This window comes from Panthera tigris, chromosome B2, assembly GCF_018350195.1.
Source record: "Panthera tigris isolate Pti1 chromosome B2, P.tigris_Pti1_mat1.1, whole genome shotgun sequence".
NCBI classification, from domain to species: Eukaryota; Metazoa; Chordata; class Mammalia; order Carnivora; family Felidae; genus Panthera; species Panthera tigris.
In genome coordinates, this window is record NC_056664.1 from 138,436,687 (window position 1) to 138,456,394 (window position 19,708).

At 46.2% G+C, this 19,708-nt stretch overlaps 1 protein-coding gene across 1 annotated transcript in view; it reads left to right on the plus strand.

Annotated features, from left to right (window-relative positions):
• Positions 1 to 19,708, plus strand: part of LOC122238788 — a 91,987-nt gene that overhangs the window by 44,123 nt on the left and 28,156 nt on the right. Inside the window, exon 2 of the mRNA XM_042987375.1 lies at positions 7,596 to 7,688. Coding sequence (XP_042843309.1) covers positions 7,596 to 7,688 — 93 coding nt within the window. The remainder of the gene's footprint in view (positions 1 to 7,595; positions 7,689 to 19,708) is intronic.

Here is a 19,708-nt window from a genome sequence, read left to right on the forward strand (position 1 = left end):
CAAGGCACCCAGATTCTTGGTTTACGGAACGGAACGCGAGAGAAGGAAGAGACTGGAGTTAGCCGCAAGGGGGCTTGGGCTGTGCAGGGTGGCCCAGTGAGCCAACTTTGTTACTAGTGCGGGGACCCTCTCCCCGTGCTTCTCCCCAGCCTCCAGACTTCTGGGACCTGCGGTGGCCTCAGCCTCACGCAGACCACCTTGGCCCCACGCCGGGGAGGAAACAGGCTTACCGAGTAAAGCAGGGGCTGGGGCAGCACAGGAGGGGTGACTGCTTCAGCGCCTGGCCCTGGGGGTCCGGTTTTCCCTGGCAGAACATCCGCCTTCTGCGTCGTGTGCTGAGTGGTAGGAGAGGGGCTTGCAAAGTCACAGCTCCTTGAAACAGAGGGGCTGCCCTCAGCGTAGCAGAGAGCACAGACACGTAAACAAACGAATGTAGCACCATGTGAGACTTTGTTACGGGAGGGGGATAAATCAACAATAGGCAGCCCTAGTGCGGAAGCATTAAATAATTATGCCAAGGAGTATGGAGGGAGGCCTTACAGAGGTGGGGATACTGCACGCAGTCTGGAAGGGTGAATAGAGTCATAGGGCAGAGATTCCAGGAAGGTGTTCCAAATAAAGAAGAGTAAACAGTAAAGAGATTAAGACGTGTAGGTATCAGAGAACCTGGCACATTTCTCAATAGCAAAAAAAAAAAAAAAAAAAAAAAAAAAAAAAAATTCAGCGTGGTTAGAATACGGGAAACATGGATGAGAGAGAGTTCACTGGGTACGAGGTTGGTACAGCAGATTGGGGCAAAATTGCGCTCACCGTGGTCAATTATAATTTCCACGTTGGCATCTCCCTCAAGGACTGGGAATGGGTCTCACTGCTTCTCTCAGTCCTTCTGAGTTCCCCTGTGGGCATGTGTGTGTTGTTTAAGGCATCTTTATTTGTAACTTTATTTTTTCCAACTTTATTGAGATCGAATTGACATACGACATGTGTAAGTTTAAGGTGTATTGATTTGCTACGTTAATATAGTACAAAATGATTACTGCCATAGCATTAGACAACACCTCCATCCCACTGTGTTTTAAGAATACCCAAAAGATTTTCATTGGATGAATGCATGAATGAATGTTGGTTGGTATTGGAAGTCATTTTAACCCAGACTAATGAGCTGATTAGACTGTACCCTAGTCATATACTACAGAGATTTCTTTGGACTTCATCTCTTGGGGAATATAGAGCCATAAAGTATTCTAAAACAGAGGAGTGATCTAAACATCTGTGTTTGAGGAAGTAGTTCTCACTATAATGTGACAGATTGTCTCGTTTGTGAGAGGCTGGAAGTTGGAAGGGCAGTTAGAAAACTACCGTAATGGTCTGGAGAAGATATCAGAAGGCTTGAGTGAGTAGTGACCTGAGAGAGATTTACAAGGTAGAATTAGAATCCAGCTCCAATTTTCGTGACCAATGGAATGGGAAGGAGGGAAAATCAGTGATCACAGTTGACTCAAATGAAACTAAGCTTGGCTTTCAAATAGATTTCTACTCAAAGATTAAAAAGAGAAAGAATCTAACACTCAGGCACTAAACATAATTAGCTTCTTGATGTTGGTTTAGAATAACAACATTTAGTGAATAAGAATTGCCTAACCAATAGGATTTACATGGATATGTGATAGAACAGATTTATATAGAGTATGTAACATAAATATTACTTTTATAATGTACAAAATATGCAAATATACAAGTAAAGAGTATATTCAGATGTTGTAAGTATAATCAGGGCAGCTACGTGTGGTCTCACAGGTTGTGCACTGCAGAAGTCTAGGGGGCAACAGTAATAATAGCAATAGGTCACCCTGTAAAGCTATTGTATATCTCCCTTGTGTTTCAGCACAACATATTCCTAGACTGTTGGCTTTAAAGAACACATAAACTGCCTAGGATGGGAATTTGATGGAATTGCAAAGTTTAATCGTTGGATGGGAGCCCTTCTGTGGCCAGGTCATTAGTGTCCGATGTGTGGTGGGTGGGTGGGATGGTGATGGTATTTTTTCATGTTGAAAATGAGAGACGTCTTTCTCCCTTTAAAGGACTTGAGAGATTATGCTCTTGTACCCCATTCTGACAGCAACGGGAAAATTCAGTTTTTTGTTGGTGGTTATGTTTTAAGGCTTCACGGTGTAGGACTGTCCTGTGCCACTGTGCTCAGTGTTTCTGCATCTTGTTCAAAGCAGGCAATGTGGGATGACACGTGGACCTCGCCATTAGAAGGGATGAATTCACAGAAGCGGACGAAGGAAATACAATCCCTTCTGTTCCTTCATAACAATCAGATGTGGCTTTAAAGTTGGTGTGGATTTTGCTCACATGCTTCAGGGGAAATAGTTTCAAAATGTGACTATGGACCAGAATGTAGGTTTGGCTCGCTCTCAGCTGTGGCCTGTTGTGGCTTGCGTTTCTAAACCATCGCAGCATTTCTCCGTGGCCCGAGACCTCACTGGAGGATGCAGGGGGCTTTGCAGAATGTGTCAGAGAGGAGCATGTTGCTGGATGTCAAACGGCCAAGGGCCAAGGGAAGAGAAAGGAGCCTTGTTAATTTCCAACCCGCCCTGGGCCACTTCGCATTGTAGACTGTCTCCGGATACTCAGGCCCTTGGGACCCAGTTGCCAAACTGGGGTCTGGAATGGGGCCCCGGGCACAGTGCAGGTAGTGTGCAAAGCTTTGTGTTTCTCCACGGTTATTCATCTAGTGGAAACGTGTCAGGCTGCCTCCGCCAGGGCCATGCATTTATTTTAAAGAATTTTAGAAAGGAAATCTATCACTTACCATCTTCCTCCCTCTTTGGGCGTGTTTGTTGTGATTGGAAATCATTCCAGCCCACATGGTTGTGGCTCCCCGCCCCCCCACCCTTTGTGCCCCTATGTTAAACAGCCCTCCGTGCAAATAAACGGAAAAGGGCAGAGTATTTTATTCAGCTACAGAAACAGGAGCAAAGTTAGACTCCAGAGAACGGAATCGTGTGACCATGGCTTGTGTCCCCTGCTGTGTGCTTTCTTTTCTCCTCCACGGGGCCAGGCCAGGAGGTAGGGCAGAGGCTGAGGCCTTGGCCATGCTGGCTGGGAGCCCAGACCCCGGTAATTCTGCTGTAAACAGGACTCCTGGCCCTGGTTTTTGAGTAGAATTTGCCTGGGGTCTATCTGGACTATTCCGATCAGGAGAGGAAATTCTGAGCTGCTCTGAGCTTGATTAAAACCTAACAGGAACGTGGGCTTTCATTTTTGTTCTCTTTGTCCTACTAGACCTGAAAATAACAAGCAATTGATCATTGTATTGTTAGTTCCCAATTGAAAGACTTTTTTTTAATGTGTATTTTATTTTTGAGGAACACACACACACACACACACACACACACACACACACACACTGAGCGTGAATGGGGTGGGGCCAAGAGAGGAGACAGAATCTGAAGCAGGCTCCAGGCTCCAAGGTTTCAGCACAGAGCCTGAAGCAGGGATGGAACTCACAAACCGTGAGATCGTGACCTGAGTTGAAGTTGGACACTTAACCGACTGGGCCACTTGGGCGCCCCTGTGATATATGTGATTATTATATATAATCATTATATTACGTACAATCATCTATGTTCTGGACAAAAGAACTAGAAACCAGCTTATGGCTCTGTGTGAAACAGCAAACCAACAAACAAGATCAGTAGCAAGGTAGGGTGCCTGGGCGGCTCAGTCGGTTGAGCGTCCAACTTCGGCTCAGGTCATGATCTTGGGGTTCATGGGTTCCAGTCCCGCATCCAGCTCTTGTGCTGATAGCTCAGAGCCTGGAGCTGCTTCGGATTCTGTGTCTCCGTCTCTCTCTGCCCCTCCCCTGCTCACGCTCTGTCTCTGTCTCTCAAAAGGTAAATAAACATTAAAAAAATACTTAAAAAAATACAGATTAGGAGCAAGGTTAGAAGTGAAAATGCAAGGGCTCTGTTGGCAGATAATTCACTCTGTTTCTCTATCTGTACAGTGAAGGTAATGTTTACTAATCAAAGTCAATCTGTACTTCTGTTGTGAAGAACAATTACTTCTTAAACGTTCGGCCTTATTATTAATGTTGACCCTTGAAAATGTTAGCAAAATCCGAGACCTTGGTTTACAATTAAAGATGTGTGAAAAACAACATACTCAGGAAGCATCGAATACAATTGTGTTGACTTGTGGCCACTAATACTTTTAATTTTTTACTTGATAATAATTTATTAGCATGGATGATGATTAAAAAATGGTCAATCCTTGCAGAATACCATATAGTTCATGAAGCACTTTTACATGAGCTATTGAATTTTTTTTAAGTTTTTAGTGTTTCTTTTTGAGAGAGAGAGAAAGAGAGAGAGAGACAGACAGAGCATGAGTGGGGGAGGTGCAGAGAAAGAGAGGGAGGCACACAACCCAAAGCAGGCTCCGGGGCTCTGAGCTGTCAGCACAGAGCCTGACGTGGGGCTCAAACTCATGAGCCATGAGATCATGACTTGAGCCGAAGTTGAATGCTTAACTGAGCCACCCAGGTGCCCCCCTCTTTTAAAAAAAATTTTTTTTTAATGTTTACTTATTTTTGAGAGAGAGAGAGACAGAGTGTGAGTGGGGGAGGGGCAGAGACGGAGAGGGAGAACTATCTTTTTCTTAATGGAATAAAAACTCATACCCTAGGGGCACCTGGGTGGCTCAGTTGGTTAAGTGTCCGACTCTCGCTACCCGCTCAGGTCATGATCTCATGGTCTTGAGATCGAGCTCCGCATGGGGTTCTGCACTGAACGTAGAGCCTGCCTGGGACTCTCTCTCTCCCTCTCTCTCAGCCCCTCTCCCGCTCTTACTCTCTTAAGATAAATAAGTAAACATTAAAAACATTCATACTCTATTTCTCCTGCTCTCAACATATGCTAGTTTTCTTTCCTTAGCCATCACCTATAGCAAAGGGGAGCTTATGAAAGACTCTGTGTTTTGTAAGGTGCTGTCACACATGGTGGGTGGAGAAAGACAAATCAAAAATATTTAAGTTGTTAATTGTCTGTATATTGGGGGGGGCTGTTTATTTTGTATAGGACCGAGTTCTTGTCATTATTATCATGTCTGTACAAGGAAAAAATGTGGGTTAAATAGCAGACATGATAATTAAGCTCGACATCATCTCATATCATCGCTTGTTAAAAAGATAAATACGCAATAACCAAGTCACCAGACTAACGTAATGAGTTTGCCCCCCTGAGCTACGTCTTGCTGCGTGGCCACCTACCCACCCCACCCCCCCCCACCAGAGAGGCTTGCAACATGAAAGACTCACCTTTTTCTGCAGGAAGAGCCTTATTTCTCTTGCCCTGAATCCTCACGCATGAAGTGGAGAAGATATCTCCACGTGGCCCTGTAGCGTATTGCCACGAGTCCTCAAATTATAAATGTGGTATTTAGATTATGTCTGCAGGAAGCTTTATTAAAAGAAGAAAAAATTTAATAACTGTCATATCCTGATAACGGAGGTAACCTGCCATCCCAAAGGGGGCACTGATCTTGAGAGTAAGGTCACCTACAAGGACCCCCTCCTCTGGATTCCCATCTCCTGAGCTCACAGATTCTAGAGGCTCTTCTGTCCTCTCTGGACGGTGGGATGGTGGGAATTCATTCCAGATCTGGCTGGCGCTTGTGGACCTTCCAGAAGCTCCCACACGTCTCGCAATCAGGGCTTGATGTGGGTTCCACGTTCTTGAGGTTTAATTCCCTCTTCCCAAGCCTGGCTTCATCATCATGCAAACACAGAACTAGTATCATTGTGCCTTCTCTCCGCTTCAGAGGTACCCACCCTCTTCCCCACATTGTGGGAGAAGGGACCCCTGCTTAGTTTTCCTCTCTGGTCCCTGAAACTTCATACCAGTCCTTGCCAAGCTTGTCCTAGTGCTGAGCATTATTAAGTTGGGGCATCCCACCCTTATAAGACTTCTGCTTGGAGAGAAACCAAGATTGTCCCCAGCTCCTTCTGGGGACAGGTGCTAATCTGCAGCAGACAACTCGCTGACTCTCCTCTGCCGTCACCATTTCGTGTGAACTTGTCACTTTGTTCGGTAACTCGAGAGCTTTCACGCTCTTTTTCACCACAACCCACGAAAGAAAATATATTAGACATCGCAATATATAAAGACATGTGTATGATTGATACAGGTCTGCAGACATCTATCCATGTGAGTTTCCTCACCTTCGCTTCATGCATGCTGATATTTTCCATTCTGTTCTGTTCTATTTATTTGTTTATTCATTTATTTTTAATGCTCATCAAGATTCACTAAATTAATTTTCATGGTTGTCTAAGGAGTCACGAGCTGGGGTTTGAACAACACTGTGTTAATTAATGCATCTGACTCCCTCTCCCCCATTTCTGAGACACTGTGACCTCACTGGGCGCAGGAAAGAAAAAGTGTCTATTTCTTCTTGTATACTTGGTATACTTTGGTGCCCTTCACTAGCAGATGCTCAGGTAAATACTTGTTGAGGGAAGAACTCAGCCTGAGTGTTTCTGCCCATGCTTATCTACCTTGCAGGGCATTTGTAAGAACTGAGTGAGATCATGTATTTAGGGCGAGAACACAGGGCCTTGCACCAACAGATGCTCAATGAACATACGTTTCTTTGTGGTTTTCTAGACTAGCTCTCCCTCCAGTTCACCATCTGATTGCACTGCAGCTTTTGTTTTTTGTTTTATTTTGTTTTTTAAGTGTAATGAGGGTTTGAACTCCATTAGCCTAAGGTCTCAGTCAGCCCAAGGGCTTTATAATTTTCTGAGTTGCCATAGAGTCAGGGCCAAATTGCTCTTCCAGAACAGTCTAAAAGTACAGGAAGGTCTTGGGGGAGAGTTCTTTTGGTCGTACCCTGGCCTGGGACTCATTTCTCCATGAAAAGTAGAGACATGAGCTCATTAGAACTTCTAAAATGAAAATGGCTTCCACGTTTTAAAAGATTATATAGTAAGTTTAAACTTAACATGAACTATAGAGTGTTTTGTGAATTGAAAGTCTCCATGAGGGCTCAACATTTCAGAGCCACAACACCTAAATTAAGTCTGGTGTCACAGAAAGGTGGTGACTTTTGATTCCACCAGAAACTGGTGGTGGGGCTCGGGAGATACCATTTCTTCATCCGCAGAAAGGAGAATCTCACACATCCTCAAAATTCTGTGACCTCAACCATGAACTTGGGAGTCCTTCATTTTACATTTGCTGGAATGTATTAACCATCGAGGAGATAACATTCCAATGAAAACACACATCTCGGTGGCAAAGTCTGAATCAAATACGATGCCTGAAACCTCTTCTGTCTGTTAACAGTTTTCTTGCTGCTCTCATGTAGCAGCACTAACTGGTGTCTTACTGAGCTGAGAGCCAAAGAGGCAGGTTGTTATCTGTAGAAATTAAGCCTCCGACACCAAGCTCTTGCATGAATCAGCGCCGTCGTTTGTTTCGAATTGTGCTTGTCCATGAAATGTGAGCTTTTTGTTTAATGCGGTGTGAACTGATCATTCGCATCTGGGTAATTTAACCAACCCACTTGCTGCTTTCTTCTAGGTCAGAATGGCTCAGAGGATAACGGAGTTTCAAAGTCTAGCGGAATACGAAGTCTTTCGCCTTCGGCTGTCTGGATTCAATTTACGAAGGCCAGTAAGTGAATTCCATCTCCTACCAGCTGGTACCTGTGCTTCTTTACAAGTTCTTAACGAGCAGGCGGTCCTGAAGTTAGAGGGGGTGATTGGGACCGCCTGACCTGCGTCGGACCCCTGTAACTGCCTTGGCATTAAATTCACGAATTTTTCAGACATCTAGGAAAAATAAAATGCTCGGTGTGGAGAGGTTATCAGGGCGGTTCTCTGCCACCAGCTCCATAATATGGAAGCTTCGCATGTGCTCTTTCTAGGCATTGCCCTCTACGGAGGTTCTGATGGAGAAGAAAATCAGATAATAAGTGGTTCACCTTGAAAGCTAAGCTCCCCCCTCCCCCGCCCCCCCACCCAATGTCAAAAGGGACTCCCTTACCTTTGTTGTTTTCAAAGGAACATGCCTTCAGCTTCCATACAATTCAGGAGCTGTGCCGTGGATGCTCGTGGAGAGGGAACAAGAAGCTCATGTCAGGCAGTGGTCTTCTCTTAGCTCGTCTTGCCCATTGTGTTGACCTCCGTGTCCTACTCTTCCTTCCCTGTAAGATAAGGTGCTTGTCCAGCCGCGTCCCTCCCCTGAGAATGCCCCTGCATGGGTCCCATCTCCTGCAGGATTAAACCCAGCCTTTGAGCCTGGCTTTCAAGGGCTCTGTGACCCAATCCCCTTGCCAGCCTCGTCTCTAACACCCCGTCCTCACCCTTGGCTCTTGTCCTTTATCTGGTGTGATCTCTAGCCCCTTCTTCCCCTGCCTGCCTTGCAAGACTCCCTCATGGGTCAGCCCCTCGGGGCAGCCTTTCTGGGACCCACCGTACCCGGCTGCTGCACACACCTCTGCCCTGTACTCACCCCGTCACATCCCGATTACACTTTTCCTTTTCTCTTCCTCCTGCTAGACGGGCGCCCTTCAAGGGCTCCCTCACTGTCAAGGCAGCATAGTGCAGCAATGAAGGGCACGGTACCCGGAGCCTCACTCCCCAGGGTCTAAACCCGGTTTTGTCATCTACTAACTGTGTTAGACTCCATCTCCTGCCCTACTTCTCTTCTCTATCAAATGGGGGCCATAAAAACCCCTACACTGCAGGCTTTGTGGGTGTGTTAGATGCAACAGCGCATATGAAGTACTCGAGACCGTGGCAGGACCTGGTGAGAGCTACGGAAGCGTTGTCCCTTGTTAGTGTCCACCACGCTAAAGACTAAGTTCCGCGAAACAGCGCATTTTCCCCTTGAAGACGAGCGCCATGCAAATTGCAGCAATGATTTGTAGGCAATGCATATTTTCTGGGAATTTTAGAACATTTGGCTGAAGGAAGCTGAATGAAAATAGGGGCGCCTGGGTGGCTCAGTCAGTTGAGCGTCTGACTCTTGATTTTGGCTCAGGTCATGATCCCAGGGTCGTGGGATCGAGCCCCGCATTGGGCTCCTCACTGAGTATGGAGCCTGCTTGAGATTCTCTCTCCCTATTTCTTTCTCTCTCTCTCCCGGCTCGTGCTCTCTCTCTCTCTCTCTAAAATAAAAATTTAAAAATAATAATTTTTAAAAAGAAATATATTTTATGAAATCTTAGGGGTTTCTTCACTTATTCCTCATTACATAGCTGAATCACCAGCTGGGAAGCCTGGGAAGCCATCACCGCTGCTTTGATTCCAGATGCTTCTAAGTGTATGAGCCTCTTAAAAGTCTCTTAAGCCTATTTTAGGTTCCTTTAAAGCCTGTCATCGTTTGGGCTGCTGTAACAAAAATGCCAAAAACTCAAAGGCTTCTAAATAACACACTTTTATTTCTCACAGTTCTAGAGGCTCAGTCCAAGCTCATGGCACCACGGATTCCATGTCTGGTGAGAGCTCACTTCCTCACACTGTTGCCTTCTCAGTGTTCCCTACACAGCTGCCTCCTAGCTCTCCAGGGCCTCCCTTGTAAGGGCACTAACCCTAGTCCTGGGGGCTCCACCCTTATGACCCAATTGCCTCACAGTGGCCTTCCTTCCTAATGCCTCCAGGGTAGGATTTCTTTCTTTCTTTCTTTCTTTCTTTCTTTCTTTCTTTCTTTCTTTCTTTCTTTTTTTAAATGTTTTTACTTATTTTTGAGAGAGAGAGAGAGTGCTTACAAGTGGGGGAGAGGCAGAGAGAGAGGGAGACACAGAATCCGAAGCAGGCTCCAGGCTCCGAGCTGTCAGCACAGATGCCAATGTGGGGCTCGAACTCAAGAACCGCAAGATCATGATCTGAGCTGAAGTTACACACTTAACCAACTGAGCCACCCAGATACCCCTTGAGGGTGGGATTTCAACATATGAATTGGTGGTGGGGGGGACACAAATGTCCAGATAAAAGCACCTCCCACCCCTGCACCTTCACAATATCCGTGACATGTGAAGACGTCTGCTCCCACTACTCTGCCGGTGTTGAACCCGCCATGAATGACCTCCTTTAAAAAAAAAAATGCCATGTCTTTCCTCATGCCTCATTCTCCTTTTCCTTTCTTCCAAGGCTGTTGCTGTTGATGTCCCACTACCCCACCCCTCACCCCTGCTTCTTCAGGAAGCTCTTCCTCCGCTCACCCGAACAGCCTTGCCCGCTTTCCTTGGCTCCTGGGCAGGACCCTCTCCCTTGCCTGGACCCTCTCTACTGCCCCCAGCAGCTGGGTTGGGGGCCTGCCCAGTCACTCTCTCCTGTTCTTCTAGTGATATATTTCTCCTTAGAGAAGTCACTACAAGGGTGATTTCCAGATTTGAATCTCTAGCCCTGACTACTCTTTTGAGTTAAAATTGCTCTCTGGCCATTTCAGCTGGGGGGGGGGGGGGGTCTCTTCAGGTTCAGTGTGACCAACCAACTTGGTTTCCCCCACACCTGCACCCAGGGTCTGTCAGGAGAGATCTCTTACAGCCATCTCGTCTTGTAACTACAGCCATCATTGACGTGTTCGTGTCCTTCAGCCCCTTGAAAGTGTCACCAAGCGCTGCTCCTCTCTCACAACAGTTTAGATTTGCATCTATTCTCCATGTTTGTCACCTCTGGCAACAGCTTCTGCTCAAGACTCCCGCTCTGGTGCCCCACTGCAGGACTGACGTACAATTTTCCTATCTGCTCAGAAACCTTAAGTGGCTCCTTCTGACTAATCAAGAGCCAAGTCCAGGTCCTTCTGCCTGGATTCCAAAGCGCCATGTAACCTGATCCCAACCTACCGCATCGAACGTATTTCTAGAACCTTCTCCAGACGTTTGCGGAATACCTGCTCTCTTCCAGGCACTCTCCTAGGTTCCTAGTGGGATCAAAGGATGAAGGAGGTAGGCCCCCTCCTCCAAGACCTTCACAGTGAGGTGGGAGGTTGGAGGTAGAGAGTGTTGCCAGGCACAAAAATTCTAATTATAACATAGGTGCATTGTCCAAAGCAGAGTAAGTGCCAGGAGGACCCAGAGAAAAGAGTTATCAGTATAGATGCATCCTATGCTATAACTTAGATAGTCACTTTCTGTCAACTTGAAACATATTGGTATTTCTTTTTTATTTTTATTTATTTATCTATTTATTTATTTATTTGAGAGAGGCGGGGAAAGAGAGAGAGAGAGTGCATGTGTGCACACACACAAGCCAAGGAGAGGGGCAGAAATAGAGGAAGAGAATCTTAAGCAGGCTGCACATCCGGCGTGGAGCCCGATGCGGGGCTCCATCCCACGACCGTGAGGTCATGAACTGAACCAAAATCAAGAGTCAACCAATCAACCGACTGAGACATCCAGGCACCCGTAAACATGTCAGTTTCATGAGCCATTTTGTTAGCAACAGATCCAAACGATTCTTGGGAAACCAGACTATTCAACATTTTTTAATAGAAAAGTGTAAGTACTTTACCCCGAAATAGGTTGATTTTTGAGGTAGATTGGAAGGATGTGCTTTCTTGTCACTATTCGGGGGGTGGGGGAGGGCTACACTTTGCCTGAATTTCTATTTTTGAAAGAGCTCTTTTAAAACGTATTGCTATTGGTAAATCCTCTATTGAATTTTTATATGAATGTCAACATCCAATACTGGGCTAAAATGAAAATGGTCTTCTCAGAGATTAGCTCTTTTGTCAAATGCATAAAAAAGGATGGATTTCAGGGAAGGTGAGACTGATAGTCAATTCTGCACTCTTTTTTGTGAAATGCTCTAATTTTAAGAGCACCCCTCAGCTGCTTCCTGTGTGACCCTCACAGATAAATCTGGGGTGAAAACTCTGACCTGAAGCTCCGGTAAGAAGATCTCACATCAAGAGAATTCATTTCTGTGGAATTTCCCAGCCTACACTCATGGTCTGGCATTCATGAGACTCTGTTGTGTTTGGATGAGAAGAAGAATTCTCTGTGACCTTGAAACTTTTGTTTTGGATGGCTCCTCCTTTGCATTAATGGCTGCCCATGGATCCAAGATAAACCACCTTCCCATGCCGGAGAGACTGTAGTTTAAACATTTGATGTTCTGTTGCTGCGTTATTAGGCTCAGCCTCCTAAGTTGCACTGTAAAATTCTAGAAGGTAAACAGATGGGCATATATTTTCATGTGTGTCAAATTACAGGGGACACACACATGTTTTGCTACCTCTTTGAACCCTGAATGAGATTTCAAGAGTGTGCACCTCGGGGAGGATCCCTGTCTTTGCATCCCGCCCCAGCCCCACCTCTACTTTTCCCCTCACCTGAACATCTGAGCCAGTGGAGAATAAACAGACAAGTGCCACCCCACCCTGTCCTATGGGCAGCCCTACCTTACAAACACACACACGTTCCCGCACACATGCAAGCACACATATACATACCTGCCTGCAACCCTCTGCCCCCAAACATGCACATACATACTGAAGGCTTTATAAAAGGCTCTCTTCAAACATGCACCGGATGTTTGCACAGAGTCCAAGGATGGGAAGAGACTGTCTAGAGGCAATCTCTGAATGTTTCTCTCTTTTGTCTTTGCACTGTACCCTTTCACCCTTCCTCTTAGCCAAAACAGATTTCCATGAGACCTTATTCCTCATGGCTCCTGGCTTTCCTTCTGTCACTGTCTTCTCTCCCTGGCAGAGCTCCAGCCTGAGGTATCCCTCATGTAGATGCTACTGGGATCTGTTTTTCCAGAGGTTATTCCGAGCCTTCCCCACTCTGCCCCTTCCTTTTAGAACCAAAGACATTGGCAAGTCCGTTAGACCACCTGGACAAGAGAGAGCTAAGCCCAGGATGGGGAGCCAGCCCTGAGTCCCATCATTAGCTTGTTCAAACCAGTAGAGCTCTGGTACCAGTAGTTCAGCAATGGCCGAAGCCAGGTACTGATACTGTGATATCAGAGCTCACGGATCTAAATAGGACCCTCATCCCCTAACACTCAGTGGCCAGTTGCACCACCCTCTGAGGAAACCTATGAGCCACACCACCCTATGGCATGTCAGCTTTCATTTGTCAAGTTTGGGCAAGTCACTGTGCCAAAAACCACTGGGTGGGTGTATACACTTTTGCACGAATAGTTTTCAGTCATTATTGCAGACAATCTGGGGCCTCAGCGGTGGGATTTGATTTTAAAAGGATGTGCAAAAATACAGAAAGAGAAGGGTGAGTAAGCAGTGATGGACATGAGAAGATGTTTAGAACAGCAGAAGCCTAAAATGAGCCTGGGCTTGCAAAGATGCAAAGGGTGGTTAAAAGGGCTTTTAAACTATCTTTAGACAGAAGAAAGTGGGAATGGGGATCACAGAGGGGATTTAATGAGCAAAGGGGAGGCTGGGCTAAGGGATCCCTCTAGCCCTGGGAATCAGTGATTCTCCCAGACAGATGTCCGTGTTCCATATGAGGTCCACACATGTCCACGGATGTGAACTAGGAAGGTAACTCTAGAGGCGGAAAGATTGGCTACTGAAACGTCATTAGTGATTATTGCTTTTCACCCAAAATGTTTAATGTGGCTTCCAAAATTACCGAATTGATTCCCAGGGTATAGTTTATTTTCTGCAAGATTCTGATTTGTTCAGGGTGCTCCCTCATGAGCTGATAATACTCTATACTTACACAGCGACTTTCATCTGTGGATCTTAAAGACTTTTATAAGCATCAGTTAGTTCTCAAGCGCGACTTTGAAATTATTTGCACACCTGTGAAGTGTGGCTAGTGAACACTTTTCCACCCAGGCAAAGCCAGAATACTGAGATGGACGGTCTCCTGGGTGTCCGACTGCTTGTGGATGAGATCCTGGTACTGATGCCCAAATGAACTCCAACCTCTTCTCACCGTTTGGTCCCACCACTTACGTCAGATCTTTGTTTCGACGTTAAACTATCAAATAACATGTGGAATTGGGGAGAAATTTCCAGACTTCTAATCAGTGTGTAGATGTGAGAACTGTGTATCCCTTCTGGCTTTACAAAATTGGAGCTGCTTTATAGCCTGTCACACGCATAAACTGAAACATAGAACCAGAGCCGTCTGGAAGGTTCTGGAAGCTTCTGGGACAGGATCGAACACTTTATTGTTGTGTCTCCACCCCACCCCCTGTCCTACTTCCCAAGCCTGTTAACCATTTAACCCTGTTTAACTAGTCATAGGGAATTCCTCCAAGGAATTCCTCCAGGGAATTCCTCCAAGGTCCAAGGTGAAGGGAAAAGCTTGCACATTAGAGGCTCCCCCCAACTCCTACCCCACGGTTCTGACTCTGGCACTGACATTTTCCTAGTTGAAATCCAAACACTACCTGCTGCCTTAATTTCCTCTGCATTTGTCCCTCCTTTTTTTTTTTTTTAATTTTTTTTTTTAACGTTTATTTATTTTTGAGACAGAGAGAGACAGAGCATGAACGGGGGAGGGGCAGAGAGAGAGGGAGACACAGAATCGGAAGCAGGCTCCAGGCTCTGAGCCATCAGCCCAGAGCCCGACGCGGGGCTCGAACCCACGGACCGTGAGATTGTGACCTGAGCTGAAGTCGGACGCTTAACCGACTGAGCCACCCAGGCGCCCCTGCATTTGTCCCTCCTTAAACCCCTACCATCCAGGGTCTACTCTCTCTCCTCCAATGAATTCACTTTCTAAAAGTCTTCAATGACTTCCGACAATTCCAAAAGGCACTTCTCAGGCCATTCCACCTGACCTCCCTGACGCTATTGCCGGAACTATCCGCCTCCTCGAAAGTCTTTCTTTCTTTGACCTCTGTGGCCCTGAAATTCCCATTTTCCTTTCGCCCCTCTGACGATTTCTCTCCCTCCTTCTGAGGGCATTTCACCAGGAATCCCACCAGCCTTTGTGGTCCTGGCTCATCTCTGACCCTCCTCGTGGGATCAAGTCTTGCCTCCCCGTCTCTGACAGGAATGGGGTAGCTCTCCCTGTCTCCCAGACTGAACAGCTGCAAGGTTATATCCATACTTCACTTCTTTTCATTTTCTACATTAAGGGGCTCACTGAGTTTTTGTTTTTCTTCTGAAGTAGCTCTTAACATTCATGGCCACCTCAACTCAGGCCCCAAACCTAGGGCGTTTCCCCCAAACTCTTTTGATCGTGCACATTAACAAAACATGTTCATATATCGACCTCAGATTTTAAAAGTGTTTGTTTTTTTTTTTAATGATTGAGATATAATTCACACTTCTGGTTTTAGGTTGCGTATGTATTATACACTGTATTAGTCTTCTGATATTGCCACAGACTAGGTGGCTTAACGAACAGAAATTTATTTTTGCACAGTTTTCGAGGCCAGAAGTCTAAGATCAAAGAGCCATGAGGTTTGATTTCTGGCAAGAGCTCTCTTCCTGGCTTATAGGCCGCTACCTTCTCACTGTGTCCTCACAGGGACTCTTCTCCATGCATGCATAGGAGAGGGGTGGGGGCTGGGGGTGCAGAGGGAGACAGGAGAGAAAGATCTGGTGCCTCTTCCTCTTTCTATTAGGATGCTAGTCCTATTTAAATACGGCCCGACCCTTATGAGCTTGTTTAGCCTTAGTTACCTCCGGAAGGCCCTATCTTCAAATACAGTTATGTTAGGGGTTAGAGCCTCAGCACGTGAATTTGGTAGGGACGCGTGTCTTGTTGGTAACACACACATTTTCTATTAAACTATTTAAAATATGTAAAATATACGCTAAAAAATATGGGCACTTTGAAAGTAAATACACATAAAAATTCCAATATTTTCTTCCCACCATCTTTGTGGATTACCTTAAGCATACCTGGAAGTACACATTGGTCATTCGAAACCACGGACGGTGATGATCGCAATGTCCTAAAGGCTCTGTCCGCTACCAGGCTTCTGCTCTGCCTTCTGATACAGCCTCTGCATTAACCTATATAAAACACTGGTTTCTTCTCCCTTCCTCTGAAAACTTTGGTGCTCTGGGTTGCCCAGAGGACAGGCCAACTGCCAGCTTGACCTTCACGGCACCACATGTCCCACCATGACTTTTGCTTCAAGCCATTATTCTTCCTGATGGCTCGCTTGGGCCCCTTTCTCCTCCTCTGCGGGTCCTGAGCCTCTAGCTTGTTTCTGCACAACCTTGCCTGCTCCCTCCAAAATGTTCTCCCTCCCTCCCCAAAGCTCTGTCTCGTCTCTTGGTACATTTGCTGCTCAACAGCGTTCGTCATACTTTCATGGGTGCCATCGTATTTTTCAGCTGGATCATGAGCTCCCAGAGCTCATGGTCCCGGAGTTTCTTCTCCATCTCCTGTCCTTCTCTTCTCTGGACACAGACTCTGAACCTGTCCTCTGTCACTGCAGTGCTTCTTGGTCCTCCTTCCAGAACGGCAAATCCACAGGGCGGCCTGAGCCTTCTCAGTGGGTGTTCTTGGGCAGAGACAATCTTGGAGGCCTTGGAGGCAAGGACACCATCTGACTTGCTGGTCACATGTGTACCGTGGACTGAACGTGTTTGGGGCAGGCAACTTAACACTACTACATTCCTCAATTTACTCCAGCTCAGCTTCTTGCAAATGGTATTTCCCAGAAGTTGGTAATATATTCTCCTAAAGATTTAATAGAAGAAAAGTTGGCTGCTTGTTGAGAAGTATGCTTTTGGCTGCCAACTCGGAGTGCCTTAAATTAATGTTGACAAATGCGAGATGTATTAGCACAGCATCCGTCTCTTTAGTGCCTGATGGGGCTCAAGACGCGCACGTAAATCATTCAGATGACAATTTTCTGGGCTGAGCACTTGGCATTTACCTATCACAAATCAGTGCACCTGTTCACAGATGGCAGCACCGGGACACTGAGGATGATTTGAGATGATGGCCACTCAAGGAGGAAAATGACTTTGAAACATTGAAAAGCAAGCCTGGAGCTATCTCCAAATCTTCTTGAATTCCCCCTTTAAAACTCATCAGCATATGCTGACCTGGACTAAAATGAAGGTATCAGCTTACCTCCTGGACTTTCGCTTTACGGCCCTCTGGCTGGCAACGTAGCCATCCAGTTTCCAATGCATGCCCGGGGACCGTCAGTGCTGGGATGGATGGCCTCCGAGATCTGTTAGCTGAAACCCACCCTGCTTTGTGAGGTGAATGTGTACAGGCTGAAAATTAGTTTCTGGGTCTGTTTTAGGAGGTGATTGTCCAAAAAACTGAACTGGTTAATATTTAAACTACCTATTTTCTTTCCTTATTTGCCTGATGAACTTGGCAGAGTGGGTGAATGTCATAATCGTGTTCGGAGTCCAAAAATCATTTCGCAGTGTGTATTTCAGGTATAATACGGTTCAATGTCCTGAGCCAAGAGTATCCTGCCAACCCCTTTGGGTATCATGCAGTGGCACTGGGGTGTCACACATGACTTGCACAGACTGTGCAGGCTCCCAGCAGGGGATATTTTGCAGATTAGAGTGTACGTGCCGCTCTCCTATAAGGATCAGTTACTGAATTTCCTCTGTGTTTCTTCATACGTTTTCATCGTAGCCACCTGGGTCTCTCATGTTGACAGCAGAGGGCTGATTTGGTGAGAGTGACAGGTTTGGGGAAGGGCCGGTGCTGTTCGCGACAGCTGTTCACAGAATATTTCTTTGAGACTTTTGATCCTTTTCTTTTCATGAGAAACCCACAGAGAAAGACAGGACCCACAGAGAGAAGGGGGCTGGGAGAGGGGAGGGATCAAAGGAAAAAGAAAAGAATGGAAAAAGAATGAAAGGAAGGAAGGGAGGGAGGGGGGAGTGAGGGAGGAAGGAGGGAGGGAGGAAGACAGAGAAAGTAAGAAAGAAAGAAAAAGAAAGAAAGAACAAGAAAGAAAGAAAGAAAGAAAGAAAGAAAGAAAGAAAGAAAGAGAGAAAGAAAGAAAGAACAAGAAAGAACAAGAAAGAAAGAAGAGGAAGGAAGGAATAAAGGAAAGAAAGGGAGGAAGGGAGAAAGGAAGGAAAGACAAGAAAAGAAAGAAAAAGAGAAAGAAGGAAAAGGAGAGACGGTCTCGCAGTCAAGCCCACCCAGTTTTAAAACGCTGCTCCTCTGAGAAGAGTTTAGCTCAGGTCACACTTTCTCGTCCAGCCTCCACCTTCCACTGTGGCTGTTGGCACGGGCCACTGGGACCATTACAGACAGCACCGGGGGTGGGGGGTGGCTGACTGTGCTGGCCTCCTTCTTTCTCCCGGGCTGGTGCTGAGGCCTGAGTGGGGAATACCCTCGCTGGCTGCCAAGCGAAGCATTTTCATAGCCTGAGTCACCCAGACGGAGCTTTACTTTGTGAACACAAAACAGGCAAATCACGAACAATCACCCCAATCCTGGCAGGCGGGGGTGAGGATTATCGTGAAGTGCCGTTAGGTGCACTCAGGAGAATTCTTAACCCCGTTGTTCTGTGATTCTGTTTTGCGTGAGGGTGATGGCGAACTTCTAACAATGGGCGAATGTTCTCCCCTCCTCACTGTTTTCTCTAGCTCCTGCTTTGAAGCACAAAACCGGCTTGAAGTCTGGCAAGTCTGTGTTCATCACTGGGATTTAATTAAAATACACTGAGTCTCGCAGAAGCTTGTGGCTTAGAGTAATGGAAAAGTTTAGGGAATCAGGAACACAGACTGATCCTGGGAAGAAAGGTTAAATTTCCCCTCAAGCACTGGATTTCTTGCCTTCCATCTCCTCCCAGATGTGCCATTTACTCCTTCTTAAAAACAGCAGTCAGTTTTCTAAAAGAGGATCAATTAATTTTATTTCAAGTATGTGGTATTTGCATATACGGAAGCGTTATCCAAGTGTTTATACTATTTCATATTCCTTTGTATTGGATTAACTTATAAACATCTATATAAATCCTAAGGTTTATTTATTTATTTTGAGAGAGACAGAGACAGCGCTAACAGGAGAGGGGCAGAGAGAGAGAGAGAGAGAGAGAGAGAGAGAGAGAGAGAATCCCAAGCTGGCTCCATGCTGCCAGGGCAGAGGCAGATGCGGGGTTTGAACTCTCGAAACCTTAAGATCATGACCCGAGCCGAAACCAAGGGTCGGACACTTAAGTGACTGACCCCCGCAGGCGTCCCTATAAACATGTATTTATCGAGCACCTACTATGTGTAGAGCAAATGTGGGGTGCGAGGGACGGCATGGTAAGAACTAGGCTGGCTTGGCTCCTTTCCTCACGGATCTTCTGAAGTCTTTGTGGTGCCTCTTGGTCTCTCCATCGTGTTAAGTGAGCTTGACTTTCACAAAGTGTCAAATACTTAAGAAAAAATAAATGGTTTTGGGGGGTATCTGGGTGGCTCAGTCGGTCACGTGTCCGAGTCTTGATTTTGGCTCAGGTTATAAGCTCACGTTTCGCGAGATCAAGCCCCGCATCGGGCTCTGAGCTACCACCGAGGAGCCTGTTGGGGATTCTCCCAGTTTTGAATGCCGCACTCGTCACCAGCATATAATTACATATAATTGAATATATCTCTCTAATGGTGATGATATAGCAGTATTCTTCAAAGCATGATACACACGTTACTCCCACACCTCATCCATCATTTCAATAGCTCCGTAAATCAGTTGGTGGAGATTCCCACCGCGTTGCTTTAGTTGTTGGCTGAGAGAAGGCACTTTGGGACAGTGGCCTGACACACAGTTTTGGATCTGA